This window comes from Peromyscus leucopus, chromosome 10 (genome assembly GCF_004664715.2).
Source record: "Peromyscus leucopus breed LL Stock chromosome 10, UCI_PerLeu_2.1, whole genome shotgun sequence".
Classification (NCBI taxonomy): Eukaryota; Metazoa; Chordata; class Mammalia; order Rodentia; family Cricetidae; genus Peromyscus; species Peromyscus leucopus.
In genome coordinates this window covers 75,109,703-75,126,217 of record NC_051071.1, presented here as the reverse complement: position 1 = coordinate 75,126,217, position 16,515 = coordinate 75,109,703, and the positions used below count along the sequence as shown (strand labels likewise).

At 41.0% G+C, this 16,515-nt stretch overlaps 1 protein-coding gene across 10 annotated transcripts in view; it reads right to left on the bottom strand.

The window, feature by feature from the left end:
* Positions 1 to 16,515, bottom strand: part of Slc4a4 (solute carrier family 4 member 4) — a 427,900-nt gene that overhangs the window by 59,059 nt on the left and 352,326 nt on the right. For all 10 annotated transcript variants that reach the window (XM_028888567.2, XM_028888892.2, XM_028888700.2 and 7 more), the window contains one exon: positions 6,683 to 6,753. In XM_028888567.2, the coding sequence (XP_028744400.1) occupies positions 6,683 to 6,753 (71 nt within the window). The remainder of the gene's footprint in view (positions 1 to 6,682; positions 6,754 to 16,515) is intronic.

Here is a 16,515-nt window from a genome sequence, read left to right as displayed (position 1 = left end):
CCTAATGACTGAAGAAATGATACTATCAAATTGTGCACAAAGACTCCTCAGTGGCAAACCTAATACAACATGGCTTTCTTCTTGTTGACCATAGGTCAGCACTTGGAACACCCGTGAGTGGAATGGATGTGATACCTCTGCAACCCTTCCGCTGTGTGAGAGATCTCCAGTCCTGTGTTCCCGTGATCTGAAGCACACAGTTTAGTTTCTCATGTTGCTGTCTTGCTGTCAACACCGCACATCTTTCTGGCCACTCCCTCTATCTTCTGTATATAATACAGAGGCAAATCTTCTTGCTCATGTCATGGGTAGACCTGTGCGCCCACCTCAGCTCCTACCCAACAACAGCCAGCTGCTTCTCTGCAAGCTGCCCTTTGTCATGCAACAGCCACCTTACCAATCACTGCCTAAGCTACCTGCTTCTGCTCAGGGATGGGGCCTCCCTTGGGCACAGACTGTACTCCAGAATTTCAGAATCAGGCTGAGGCTAAACTCAGCTGAGACACATCCTTGTTCACAATTGACTTGTCCTGAACTGTTTTTCTTACTCAGTCTGAGGCATACTCTCAACTAGTGCCATACAAGTGAAATCCTTCTATTAGAATCTACTTCTAAAACAGTCAGCATACTTTACTGATTGGACAACTGCAAGTCAATAGCCTCTAAGTCCCAGGAACATTTTCTAGACTCTAAGAGTCTGACAGAAACCTCTAAGTAATTTCAATAGGTTTCTCACCCTTAGTATTCAACAGTGCAGGGGTTAATGCTCCTCCTATGCTTGATGGTTTTCTGTGATAAAGTTACTTGGTGGTCCATTCCCTTATGTAAAAGAATCTCTGTGCAGCTATTTCTTGTCTCTGAGCCTTATTCAATAATCACCCTTTAAATATGCTGGTTTTGCTATACAAAGAACATGTGTTCATACTGTGGCAGCAATGGCTGTTTCCTAGACTTATATTCCCAGAACCTTCTCTGCCTAAATAAAAGTCAACGTGATTAGTAAAAATGATTGGATATCTCATCTGAGAAAGTTTCTAACTACCTTATAACTTGTATCTTCTTGGGTTCCAGGCTAAGAGGACACTGTATAATAATGAGAGTTACTTGGAAATACCTTACAAAAAAGTGTGGCATGATAAACTTCTGTTGTCCTTTAAAGGAAAGAATTCTATGTCACATCAAATAAATCAACATCTTTTACCATTCTAGGAATTCTCTTGATATCAGTGGTCCAGTCTGGCCAGAAAGGGAGGAGGTTTTCATAGAATTCAAAAGGTAAAATGCCTGTCCAAGGTATGAAAATCAGCTCTAGATTTTCACTTGAAATATTTTCTCATTACCTCCAGTTGTAAACAGTTGAACTGCAGAACTGCTTTTATCGAACTCTGCAAGGTGATTAATCATGTCTGGTGTTGTTTTTTTAGATTTCCGCATATGGATGCTTTCAGGAGAATAGAGCCAACGTTTAGAGGTCATAATTGGTAGCATATTTCTTTGCTTTAAAAATCAGCAAAACTGTGGCCTAATTTCACATCAGCAATGTAACATCAGCAGAGTCCTTCTCTGTAGCTGGATTTCCCCCAGGGATGTAAGATACACTGGAATAACCCCAACAGGAATTTTTATCCATTTTCTGACAAACATTTAGGTTCACGTGAAAATGGCACATACAGATGCCAAGATGGGTAGCTTAACTTCCATCCGTCAGTTCAAAATGGCAATGCCAATGTTTTAAAAGTGCCAGATGAATCCATTGTTGTTATCTGAAAAAGTTAACCTCCAAATCCCATCTACAACTAAGGTCTCACATATAAACCTTTAGGCAACTGGCATATATCTTAACGTAGGTAATTTTCCAAAATAAAAAGTTTATGGCTTTCATAAAACCTCAAGTGTAGCTGACAATCAGTTCAACTTAAAGACCACAGAAAACACATCTATATGATTTGTGTTATTTCCATTATTTCATATAAGCTAATGTTAAATGGAGGTTAATTCCTTAAGACTTCAGATAGAATCTATATCATGAAGAAATGCATCTGGAGCCACGGCTACTACCTGAGTTCAAGTCCCCAGTGTCTGCTGTGGGTTAATTCAGGAGACTTGGATCACACTGCCACTGTCTTTTATCTCTTTGTAGGTGTTTCTCACATCTATGATTTTTCATCTTTATTTCTTATGCTAAATACTCTCTGGTCTTTAGGAATAGGACAAGTGAGAACATAATCTCTGAAATCTCTGACTGTTCGAATTCTCACATCACCTCTTTTCTTCTTAAGACGCTTATAATTTTGCATAGCAATTATATTGCAGCCCACTCTCAATAGTTAGTGAATTTGGAAATCCTTGCAAAGATGTCTAGTGGATGTAGGAGTGATGTCAACATTGGAGAAATCAACGGCAAAGAGCTGACCTTGGAGTAATGGCTCAAATACCACTACAAATGTACTGAATGAAAACGTGTAGAGCACCCCGTGTGTCCACGAGGGAGGTGAGACACCCCAGAAGGCGGTGGGTGGGTGGAGTGCGGTGACAGGTGAAAGCCGCACAATGGGCTGAGAGATGAGCGGGAGCGAAAAGCTTCGATGGCAATTTCAGGCTTTTTAAAACAAAATACAGTGGCAAAGGATATTCTAGAACACCAGAGCACTGCACCGTTTTTTATATGAGTTTCTCAGGGATAGCAAACACAAAATCTGTTCCTGGGGGATGAGACAATACAAACCACCCAAACTCAACTACTTGTGGAGATGAAAAGGAAAAAGGGGTGGTGAGAAAAACAAGAATGGGGGGAGGGGAGGCAAGAGACAGACACAGATACTGACTTTGGCCTAGGGCTGGACAAAATCTACAAATGATAAATTGTACAGCCAAAGGACCAATAGGACTGTGCACACACAGTACAACAAGAAAGAGAGAGAGAGACAGAGACAGAGAGACAGACAGACAGACAAAGAGCAGGATTCAGTATAGGATATGGCTACACCCAAATACATGGATAAATTAATATAAGCTTTTAAGGTAGTAAAAAAGATGAAAGAAACAGCAACAATGTTTACAAGTTTCCTTAGAGAAATCAAATGTTTGCTTGGAAATTACTTAGTAATATAAGGTGGTAAAAAACTGTATAAGTGCATGGTTAGGAGAGCAGAGGAGGAAGCCAGCTTTTACACTGAGTACAGAGAAGATGAAATTTACATCGGCCCCGAGAGCGGGACTGGTCTTAAAGCCCTCTCCTCCTTTAAAGGTAGTAAGAAAAGCAGGACGCAAAGCTAAGAAATAACAGGGAACAAAACCAACAGACGAGGAAAATGAGCAACAGACTTTGGTGTGCATTTCTTTATGTCCTGGCAGACACATGGGAGAAAAGTCAGACACTGTGAGCAGAGATGCTCATGTGGAGACACACAGAGTCCTGCATGAAGAGCATATGAGTGCTCACCATGGAGGAGCCCGTGACCAGTGGTCAAATGGGGTAAACTACTGTGTGGAAAGGGGTACCAAGGACAAAGGTTTATAGAGAGAACCAAGCAGCTGAGGATTTTGAGAAAGAACAATCTCCTGAAAAGTAATGTCAAATCATCTTTCTGCATCTCATTTTCAAGAGAACTATCCTGCTTATACTAAGTGGATTTGACCACAATTCTTAAAAATACAAGGATTTTCTTTAAAAAAAAATAAAGTTCCATACTATCTCCTCCCAAAAAAGTCGGAAACATAGGACAGGATAGACAAATGTGGGCAATCATTGAGCCTCGGTGACATACATGTGGCAGTCCATTTTTCTCTTTGATTTCAGTTCAATACGTATCTGAAGTTTTCTACAACATATTTTAAAGTACGAACATGTGTATCTTTAAATATATTTAAGGACAGGATAGTTTTTACATCTGACTTCCTCAATGGGAAAAAAAAGACCACAAGGATGCCATGAATAAGATTAATATGACCTTCTGATTCCTGTGAAAATGAATGTTAACTCCTCGACTCACCCTGAAGGTACATCAGATCAAATCACTATTGCTTCTACGTCAGACTGTTTAGTAGAATAATGTGACTGCAACAGTATTATATGTATTATATATTGTATAATATATATGTATTACAATTAAACAGGAGCTTCAGGGAGTAGATAATCTCACTTAGGGCTTTTCCCACCATGGGCAGGCTATATTTGTATAATCTCCAATCTTTCTTTATCATGTATACCATATATTTGAGCAGCAGTTCTTTGCACTCTCATGAAATATGGAAATATAAGCTTATTCTGCTTGTGACTAAGATTATATTTCTGAAAAGTTGAGGTTATTGCTCTGAGACAAACATGCAAAGCAAGCTAGGTAACTTGTAAAATCAGAGAGTTTAAAATCCACCAGAGATGAGGATGTAAAGACATTTAAATAAACTGAACTCTGAAATGTTACAAGTCCCTCATAGTAAAAGACGCCCACTGAGCAGCAAATGCTGTGTTCAGAGTCTTCTGAAGGACCAAGGCATCTGCCCTCTGAAGGCCAGGATGATCTTTCTTCTCTCAGAAAGTAAACAAAACTATCCCATAGGGCTTCCTGGGATACAGGAAATGGTTTATGTCTTGACTGTGACATGGAGCATGCCACTGTAAACTCACTGAAATGAGCATGTCAGAACTGTGTGTTCAGGGGATGCCTCAAATGAACTTAAAATAAGGAGAGAGAGGGGGGAATCTCGTGTAAGGAGCAAATATCAAGCAATTCATTCAGTCATCTCTCGGGGATACCGATGTTGGATTTTGACCCTGGGGCTAGAAGCTGGAAGGCATCAGATACCATCTCATTCAGATACACTGTGTCACCAGCTGCAGCTCCTTTCAAAGCCTTTCTTTAGCGACCACGTAAAGAATTTGTTTGCAAGGAAAAGAGAAATAACCAGCAAAGTATCAATAGGAAAGGTGGCACAGACGAGGATAAAATAATTCCAGCAATAAGTGGAAACACTGGAAACACGGCCTTATCCTGGCAGTTCCCATCTCGAGGATGCAATGCCCCTCTTCCTTGCTCCTTCCCCTGAATTCATGCCTTCTGCACAGCAGGACAGCTTGTCTTCATGCCAATGAGGAGGAAGGGGAGAGACCTTACCTCCTCTCACACCTGGGACCGTGGGAGAGGAAGACTCACGGCTAGGGCCGCATGTCACCTTTACTGCACCTTCTCTCCTAACTTAGTGACGGACCAAAGGGAAAGAAGGCAATTCAGTCCTGATGAGCGTGTGTCTCAGAAGTCCAGGGAAGCAGAGCCAGCATGTCACAGCACACCCAGAGCTCGTGCCTCTCAGAAGTAATGGCTTCCGATTCTTGTCCACTCATCATCACTGTGACTGAGGGGACACAGGCCAGTGGGGATCAGAATATCTGAGGACAGTGACACTCGCTACACGCAGCTGCTCGGCCCAGGGCTGGCTAGATGCTGAATTGGCCCCTTGGGGTCCCCGTGAGGCTAAGAAGCAATGTGAAGTCGAACGTCTTTAAAATTTTTATTTCAAATGAACTCAGGGTTTTATTGGCTTCTTTTTAAAGCACAAAAAAGAATTTCAACTAAAATTCTTTAAAACCTAGAAGGAAGCATTTCCTCCTCTATTTTTAGGCAAGTTCTTCTGGGTTGGCTGGCAAAGAAACTAAAATTTGAACTCTTCTATAGTGGTTTTCAACATGTAGATATATTCTTACACATAAACACACATACATTCACACACACACACACACACTCAAATACACAGAGACACACACATACACAGACACACACACACATTCACACACATCCAGACACAGTATGAAACACATAGAAGACATAATGTTTTGAAAAAAAAAAGTCAGAGAAAATTCTCGAGGTAAGGGAAGAAGTCAAGAAAGCCAGAGAATACAAAAAACAAGTGAGAAACAGCACCATGTGAGAACCGCCCAGGAAGGACACAAACAGCACCTCTGAGAGGGATGCTGTGGGCACCGTCTACACAATGTCTGCAGAAGTGTTCTGGTCTCCTGAGAGATGGGCACTCTCTCAATACAAGGTATTATGTTTTCTGTCTTTGTAACTGGGAGATTGATATTCCTTGGTCGGCATCCATATTTGGCAAGCAAGGAACAATGAGAGGCCTGGAACAGCACTTTCCCCATTTTCTCCAGCATAAAAGTTTTCTTCTAGCATGTGACCTTCCATGCAAAACAGCGCATTTTTAAAACCTAGCTCCAGTGCCCACAAGGTCCCTGGTTACAAGCCATGGGAAAGGACACCGTGTGATGGAGACGCAGTCCTTTCTCAGTCATGGGGCAATGTCCTGCTGCTGTCACCCTGGGTGAAGGGAGGGCAGCGCCCTTGGGTCAGCCAGACAAATGCCTAGCCAGGCCAGAATCGGACAACATTAGTTCTTGTCTTCCAACATGCTCGTTGCTCCTGTAGAAATGTTTCAAGGTCACAACACATGGGATCTAGCTAGCATTAGGTTCTTTTAAAAAGGTTTAAAAATAATGTTATGAGTAAACACTGGTTTCACATCTCTTTTAAGAGGATGAAAAGCTAACTACGGTGATGACAGGTGTTCTTTTCTCTCCCTCTATGGGCAATGATGATCAACACTGATAAATGGAGACCACAGAGCACAATGCATAAACTGCACACTGTGTGGGTAGCTGAGATACTAAGTCACTTACCACGTCAGTAGAATAAACTGTTGGCAGGTCCTCTGGGGCTAGTGTGGTATCGTTAGATACTGAGAGATTAACTGTAAAAAAAGGACAATTTTTGACTATGAAAAATAAAACAGAAACAAACTAAATGCATAATGACCTTTAAAACACAGAACGGGGCATTAAAAACTCTGAAGCAACATACAAATTATATGTATTGCAACCATATCCTTCTTATACTAAAATAAAACAAAGACTGAAGCAGATGTGTATGGCAGATATTTAAGAGATGATATTAAATTTTGTTTCCATTCTTTTTAATCAACCACATACTAGTATGTTTTACTGGTTTATCTTAGAAGAAAATGAAAAGTTAAAAAAAAATCTACTTGAGGAGAACTGATATTATCCAAAACTCGGGAGGAGTTACTAAAAGTTTAGCATCTTATGTTGCTATCTTTACTATCTATAATTCTGTTTCAAGTGCATATTCAGTATGCATTTGTTTAATGAAAGAAATGCTTGCCTATTATTATGCTGATTACCAGCTTCATGTACAGTAAAAACCTCACACTTTGGAGCTTTACTGGTTAAGCATTAGTAATTTGTAGTGTTTAGAAAATTGAACTGTGTGTGATAAAGTCTATCTTTGCAAAATGTGTGATAAAGCACTAAACAAATAATATTAATATAATGAGGAGAAATAGCTAAACAAACTTTGAAACTTATTTTCATATAACATGGCATCATTTGTAGATTTAAGATGCACCTTGCTGAAGAATTTCTTCATTAAACCAACCCTTACTTTGGAAATATTTCACTAGTTATTTTATTTCAAGGGTCTGAAAATTAAAATATTTCATTTTTATCTGATACTCTTTTCCACTGATAGGAGATTTGCATTTTAAACTGTTATACAGAGAACATAATTAATGGCAATATAAAACAACATCCCTTAAGCTTTACTCTGAGAATAATATCATTTATGCAACATTTGATTTGAAAATTGTTCTTTGGTTTCTCCCCCATCCAAACTTCAAACTCCTTTTAGCTCTGTGAGTTCTGGATCTTGCCTATAAAACCCTCGAAGGAGAAATGCATGACTGTGCTTGATGATTGAACTATAAAAGAAGAGATCCACGACAAGGGCAAAAAGAGCACAGACTCACTACTCTCCCCTAGAGTCTACTCAGCCTGAGTCCCAACTCACAGGTCCTCAAATTATTTACCCACGGTCAGTTAACAACACTGGGGAAAGGGTGTTTCCCCCGAGGAAGTGAGTGAGAATAAATACAGAAAAAGGAAATGGACAAGGCCGAGAAACTAAAGAAGAGGGAATGCTTGGCCTGGGTCCTAGTCTGGGTGAAAATGAAAAAATCTATTCTGGTCACCAAAGTCTGGGCATTGTGAGAGTATTGGCCAGAAGGTACTGCCTACCACAGCCTTGCTAACCTGTGCACATGGTATGCTTTCCTAGTCTGTTTCATTGCAAATCCAAGAGAGTCAAATAGGCTAAATCCTTGACCCAAGCAACAAGACAAGATGCCTTTTTTTTAAAAAAAAGTAAAGTATTATTAGTTTTTCAGTAGTATTTTGTTCTTTAAAAAAGAACATACAGTATATTTTCTTATAGTATTCCATTTATTCATTTAAAAACATGGCATGTCTAAATATTTATCACAGTAGTTAGAGTGTCTGTCTAGAAAGCACAGGGCCCTGGGTTTTAACCTCAGCCTAGTTAAAGAACCAGGTGGGAGGGGAAGATCAGAGGCAGACAATCAGCAGTCCCAGGTCATCCTGGGCTATTCAGCAAACGTGAAGCCCATCTGGGCTACATTAGACTCTCTTTCAAAAATTGGTAGTAAATAAATCAACCAATCATCCTAGAACACATCACAGGCAAACTTTCCTGTGTGACCTAAGAATTGGACAAGACTCTGAAACAAACCATGACTTCTCCAAGTCTGTAATGAGAAGAAGCACCACCTGAGTTCAGACCTTATTAAATTCCATACTCTTCCTTCTCTACCAGCATTCCTACTCCTCAAGTCCAGATGATGACATTTATGGACCAAGAATTCAACATGGGGCAGCACTCACTAATAAGTCAGCATCCATGAACTCACAATTCCAAGTCTGCCAGGCTATTCTTCCTCAGCTAGCTTTTCAATGCAACTTTGACAGCCCCCCTAAACTTCTCTGCATTCCAACCATGGCTAAAGAGTTGGGGAAGGTATTCAAGACTCTAAGTCTGTGAAATAATTATAGATAATACAGACATTAAAACAAGAGTCTAAACTCTTATGAACTGCTCTCAAGTTTTGGAAATGTATCAATTCCACTCAATTATATTTCTTTACATTTTCAGTGTTCATCTAAGATAAACTAGTAAAGTACACTGGCCCTAAACATCCCAGCAGAGCAGTATCTCACTTTCTCTGCCTATTTTACTAAACATACACACACACACACACACACACACACACACACACACACACACTTCTATAAATACATATTGGCAGAGTTTGGTAGAGTCCATAAATGAGATTAAAAGTAAATTTCTTTAGGCTCACTGATGAGAAAATGATCGATTACAGCTGTGCTCTTGATCTACAAGGGCCATTGGGCACCATTTAGATCCAGACAGAGTATAAACACTTTGGCAACCTATTGCAGACTGATCCATTTATAAGGCATCTGCAATATCCTTAATTAGGATTCTGGAAAGGTCAAAAGGAAAATCCCAGACACACTGCACTCTGTCTTCACTTTCAGCTCAGCTTCAAGGCTCAGGGGGAAAAAACGTGCAGCTCTGTTTAAACAATGTGGCTAATTTAGATCCAGCCAATCATCCCCAGGACATTCTATTCTATGCATCCCCACAGGTTTGCTGTTTTCCATCATTTGGATTTTCACGTTCTTGGTCCTCCTTCTTACATATCAGCATGTCGCTGATCCTCTGGAAGAGTGGAATGCATGCTGTCAGAAATATGTATTTTTAAAGTGCGTCTGTCACTTTTCAATCTTAAGCTAGCCTTTCTTTCTTAGTGCTTATGGAGAGGTCTAGAAAACGAACCAGGAGATAGAGTGGCTTCAGCTGCAGGAGATAAGAGCAGGTGGGGACATGTGTCAGTGTGGGCACACCTCCTACATAAGGCAGCCCTCTTTATTCTCCACATATGTGATGCCAAGGTTCCACATGGCCCTTCTCTATAGACTAGCAGGGATGATAGCAACGGGAAGATGGGCAAGCTCACCTGAGGCCATGCAGTCAACTGGGAGCAACACCTGGTTATTGCAGGTAGGTCTGACTACAGTGCATTACAAAATCACAAGCAGAGAGGAGCACAGTAGTCCTGGCCTAAATTTTGACTGTGCCACATTTTGAACACAGGGCTCTAAAACTTCGTCTATTAACCCTGGTCTTGAAGAAGTTACTTCATTATTCCAAGCTACATATCCTTCATTTGTGGAGCTGGATTTGAATCCCATTACCCCATAAGGTGACGGAGCAGAATAAATGATGTACTAGAGGTTAAAACCGTCAGCACAATGCCAGTTTCAGGTCATGGTTAAGTAAACGGTGCTAAGATTACTACTAACTCGATGACCTGGAGAAAGCAGAGCTTGACCTGGGGTTGGGGGCAGGAGATGTCAGCTACTTCTCAAAGGTTTTTGTGATGATTAAATCTACAGATACATTGTTCTATTAAAACAGGTTTTACTGAAATCCCCTGGTAAATGTCTTCCATTTGGATGGTGATGACTAAATATCATACTAACCCGAATCTGTATCACAATAGCTTGTTGTGGCTACACTAACCTGGAGCTGAAAACAGGGAGAATCTTAAGGTTACTCTATAATTATCAGACGTCAATGGTGTATTCCATTCTAGGCATTGCCTGAAGGAAATCAAGCAAGTGGGGAACAGATATAAGATAAAACCAGATCTCCTTGCTCCAGGAGCAAGTCATTGATTCCAGGGTCCTGGAAAACTTGATTATACCACCTCTCGATAGAGCTGAATCTATGCTTTAAATGTCTAAGTCAATAGAAGAACAAAAACAGGTTTTGTAGGTAACGGCAAAGCCAATCAGGATAATTCTGTGAGAAAGTGCTATGGGTTACCACTCTATCAGCGCTAAGTCTAACAACCAAGTTATATTAGCTTTTTAAACGTTTTGGTTATTATTGTTTTCATTTTCCTAAGTACTTTTTACTTGAGTACTTGAGATTTCCTGTGACTAACAAGTTAGTCTGTCTTCAGCCACAGACATTCTGCCCACAAGTTCGCCTGAAATGCTGGGCTGGTTGTTAAAGAGAGGAGCTACAGTGGATATACAAGTGGAATATGTTTAGTCACTGTTTCCACAAAAACATCTCCTCCATATCCACCCATTATCAGGTTCCCAGGGTGCCGCAGACATTATTCCAAGGAAAGTTGTCCACATACATGTTTTATAGAAATGCAGAGCTAGAGACTATTTCCAGGTCTGGTGATGATCCAGATCCATTCCTTCCCCATTTCCGGTCTCTACAAGCATCATAGGGGAGCTGATGAAATATAGGTTAGGACAGTGAAAGCAGACTGAAGTGATGAGTGTTTCAGGCATGTGTGGCTTTCTCAAGAGCCACCATGATCAGGAATGACAAGACATCAGCTGTGCCAAATGAAGGACAGTCTCCAGGGCAAGCATGAGGAACAGTCCTTCGCAACTTAAGACTTTCAAGTTTTGCTATGACTTTATGATTTAAACTGACTTCATAAAAAAAAAAGGAATGACCTACTATAAAAGGGAAATTGCATTTATTATGGCACCATTCATAAAAGATAAGTTAGGACACGCTGCATTTCCTCATTTTTCTATAACTGGGCTTTCAAATTATGAAACACATATTGACTACCCCATCAGGCCACAGGATTCACATTGAGCCCAGTAGTTCTTTTCCATGGTGGTAACTTGTTATCATGGTATCTGTCTGGTAGGCTAAGAGAAAAACTATGTACAAAGAAATGATCATGAGATTCTATCTTCAGAGCATTCAGGTGTCTCTCCATGCTTAAATAAAAAAAGGTAAGAACATGGAAGGCACTGATGATTCCACAATTGGCTTGGTCATACAGTTTCACTCCAGGAGAAAGGCCATCGCTTACTCTGAGAGATTACAGATGCGATGCGCTCAATGCCTGAAAGAGAATATTCTTCTCTTAATTGCTCATCCATTATTAAGCACGTTCTCTCTGGAACAGTTAACAACTAATCAATAAAATATAACCCCTCTGTTAACGACACAGTGTCTGCCCCTGAGGCTATTTTTCTTGCTTTTATGATTTATCGTTTCCAGTAGGGCTTCTTTCTCCTCCAGATAAAGGACCAACACCTGGTCAGAAAATTCATTTTGACCTTTTCTAAACTATTAACACACCCGTGAGCATGTGTTTATCACAACCTTTACATGTTATGCAAATGAACAGAGGGACAAGAGTAAAAACTTATCTCTAATGTCTGGGTCAAATGAAACTGGACCTCCAGCCATTTGAAAATAATTAACACTATTTATAATAGAAGAAACATAGTATAATAAGAACATATGGCTGAAAATAACTTTTAACAACAATAAGAACAACAAAACTGTGTGTGTGTATGTGTGTGTGTTCCATATCATTACAGGGAACATAATTCTTAGAAATCAGTAAAGCAGACTCCCAGTATATTTTCGATGATGGATAAAGAAGAAAGCAAAAAGGTTAGGGACAGAAATAGAGGTGAGTTTAAGGAAAGATGTTCATGTTTTGTTTCCAATTTAAAAACTGCTAGCACTCATGTTTCTGGATGAATTACATAGGTTCTCTCGAGATGAATTGAATACATTCCTCCTAACACTTGAAAGCCTTTGCTTTATGACTATGGATATAGGACACACTATTCTTAAGGCGTTGGATGCAGCAGAAGAGTAAAAACACTCTACATGTGCTGAACTAAATCTATTTCTCTTCCCGTAGACACAGGTGCAAGTGTTTCCTGATTGTCTATAATAGCTCCCTGGTTATTAATGACTCTCCAGGCTTAGCTTGCAGTAAAAGCTTAATGGGGAAAAAAGGAAATGTGTAAATGTCTTTAAAGAATACTACAAGATTAAGCTGAATGGGGCTTGTCTTATAAGACAATGAGAATTATGAAAAAGAGAGACAAATGCAGTGTTGCCTGGTGCCAGGCAGTGACATATTCATTATGCCATTTAATGTTAACAACAAACCCTTAGTCACAATATGAAGGCAGTCCACAGATTATGGAGCAAAGAATTTAATTAATTAGTCTATCTTGTGGCTATACTGCTATGTGGTGCCCAAGGTCAGGGTTCAGCTTTCATTCCAAGATGCATGTTGTCTATGCCACTGATGACTTCCTGCACAGGGAGGCTGGTGATGAGCAAGGATGGGGTGAATTGCTTCCAACTAGACACTTTGGTTTTCACATCGGGCTTCTGAATTATCCTCTTTCTTACATACTTCTGCTAGGTAACTATCAAGTCAGGATGGGAAATAGATCTATTGACTCTACATTAATGAGTGTCTATCCCACATCTGAGAAAAAGAGGATTTTAGTATACAAGCCACATGTTTACACATGAACGTCAAATTTCTTGGCTAATTTTCCTTCTTAATTCTTCAGTGAACCAAGACCTATGTTTTGAGTTGCCAGTCGGTGACAGAAGCTAAAAGAGAGGAACAAGGGTTCATAAAGATAAGGACAGTCCGGGAGTGATGAGATTTGACAGAAACTTGGAAGAACACGAAGGATCAGGAAGGGGCAATGAGAGATGATGGCTTGGCAGTCAAAAGCACTTGCTGGTTTTGCAGAGGACCCAGGTCTCTCGGCAACCACATGGTGACTCACAGTTGTCTGTAACTCCAGTTCCAGAGGACTCAAAGCCTGTGTGGGTATTAGGTACACATGGAGTTCACATATACACATACAGGTAAAACACTCCTACAAGTCAAATAAAAATGAATAAATCTTTTAAAAAGAACCAGGGAGGAAAAAGGGAGGAAGAATTGTCTTCACAAAGACAAAATTTAACACATGTGATATGAACTTACAGAGGTGGGTATACTGGGGGTTAACAGTTTAAGCAGGAATGGGGGTAGAAAGGTGTGGGAAGGCCGGGCGGTGGTGGCGCATGCCTTTAATCCCAGCACTCGGGAGGCAGAGGCAGGCGGATCTCCGTGAGTTCAAGGCCAGCTTGGACTACCAAGTGAGTTCCAGGAAAGGCGCAAAGCTACACAGAGAAACCCTGTCTCGAAAAACCAAAAAAAAAAAAAAAAAAAAAAGAAGAAGGAAGGAAGAAAGAAAGGTGTGGGAAAGGAGGGAGGAGGGGAAATTTAGACAAAACTAAAGATTCATGAAGAAACCTTGTGAAAACACTCTAGTTTGTAAGTTATGGTAAAAACATATTTTTTAATATATATATATATATATATTTTATTTTACAATACTATTCAGTTCTACATAATAGCCACAGATTCCCTTGTTCTCTCCCTTCCCGCCCCCTTCCCCTTCCCCCCAGCACACCCCCCATTCCCACCTCCTCCAGATTAAGGTCTCCCCCAAGGACTGGGATCCACCTGATAGACTCAGTCCAGGCAGGTCCAGTCCCCTCCTCCCAGATTGAGTCAAGCGTCCCTGCATAAGTCCCAGGTTTCAAACAGCTAACTCATGCAATGAGCCCAGGACCTGGTACCACTGCCTAGATGCCTCCCAAACAGATCAAGCCAATTGACTGTCTCACCTGTTCAGAGGGCCTGATCTAGCTGGGGGCCCCTCAGCCTTTGGTTCATAGTTCATGTGTTTCCATTCATTTGGTTATTTGTCCCTGTGCTTTATCCAACATTGGTTTCAACAATTCTCGCTCATATAAACCCTCCTCTTTCTCACTAATTAGACTCCCAGCACTCCACCCAGGGCCTAACCGTGGATGTCTGCACCCAGATTCCTCAGTCCTTGGATGGGTTTATGGCACAACTATTAGGGTGTTTGGCCATCCCATCACCAGAGTAGGTCAGTACCGACTGTCTCTCGACCATTGCCAGCAGTCTTTTGTGGGGGTATCTTTGTGGACTGGACTGCTACTCACATCACCAGTGAGGCTACCTGGAAAACGGGACCCCAAGAAAGACACAGAGAAATGGATGAGATCTACATGAACAACCTGGACATGAGTGGGAGCAATGAAGGGCGAGAGGGTCAAGGGAAAGAGAGCAGGAGATCCTAGCTGGATCAAGAAAAGAGAGGGAGAACAAGGAATAGGAGACCATGGTAAATGAAGACCACATGAGAAAAGGAAGAAACAAAGAGCTAAAGAGGCCCACAGAAATCCACAAAAACATATTTTTAAGGCCAGGCCTAGTGGTGCGCACCTTCAATCTCAGCACTTGGGAGACAGAGGCGTGCAGATCTCTAAGTTCAAGGATAACCTGGTCTATAAAGAGGGGTCCAGGACAGCCAGTACTACACAGAGAAACCCTGTCTCAAAAGATAAAAATTTTAAAAACTCAAAAAAAAAAATGTATTTTAGAAAGGAAAGGAGTTTGAGCAGAGTTACCCTCTCTGGTTACACAACACTGCTCCTAGAGGACCTGGATTAGTTAAGAAAAATCTCAATGCCAGACATGGATCACTGTCATACAAATTGTTGGTCAGAGAGGCCACAAAGACACCCGAACAACACAAGCTATTGCCATGGCTTGTGGTTGCCCATAACTAGATTGTAAGCACCTATTTCTGAAGACATTGAAGGACACAGAGAAATCAGTCCAGACATAATGGGAAACGCTCTCCTTGCTGGCTAACTTTTCATAGCATCAGGAGGTGCTATGCAGGACAGGGTGATCAAACATCAGTGACCTCACCCAGTATGGAACCGTGCATGATACAATACAGATGCACCAGGAAAGATATGACCACTAGGGCAATAGTGGCATGACTGTTACTGGGAATAACCAACTACTTTCTGATTGGGTTTGAGGACTGCCCCTATAGGAAGGAAATCATGTCTGGTCAAAAATCCATGGCTGGGGAAGTCACAGGAAGCAGGGGGAAACCTATTGTTATGTTCGGCTAAATGGTCTTGTTGTAAAACTCCCTCCTACATACTTATGTCTCTACCCATGGACTAGTACTATTCTTCCCTTGGTTGGAGATGCTTCTTTGTACAATGGGCAAAGTTTAATGAAGTGGCTTATCACTGGTCAAAGTACTGAGAATAAGTGAGTGTGAGAGCTCAGCTGCAAAGGGGATGCATAGTCTGATGCTATCCTGCTCCAAGGCCCCACTGGAAACACTTTGGAAGAGGAACATGGGAAGAATGTGAGAACCCGAGGATGGGCAGGAGTGCCATGAAATGTTCTCCACTGGGCACAATATCACTAATATGTACATCAATTTATAGCAGCTGTGGTCGCCTGCACATGGCCAAGCCAGTCAAAATTCTAGCATGGATGAAGAAGGAGCTCACAAGACCCCAAACCATAGCTGAGGAGTTATTGGCAATAGTTGGTTGCATAGGGAAGGAAAGTCCATTCTCTGCTAGGATGTGGCCACTGGTAGATTGCCCACACTTCAGAGGATGGCTCTATAAACCATGCATGTGGGCAGCATTAACTGAACTCAATAGGCTATATTTTCAAAAAAGAAAAGAGGATGAGAAGTTGTCAGATGGACTAGGTAGAAAGTCTCAAAGGAGCTAGGGCAGGAAATGTGGGGATATGATCAAAATTCATTTTATGTATGTGTTATGGAATCCTCAAATAAAGAATAATACACGTCTGGAATACTAAAAATGAAAGCAGTTAAAA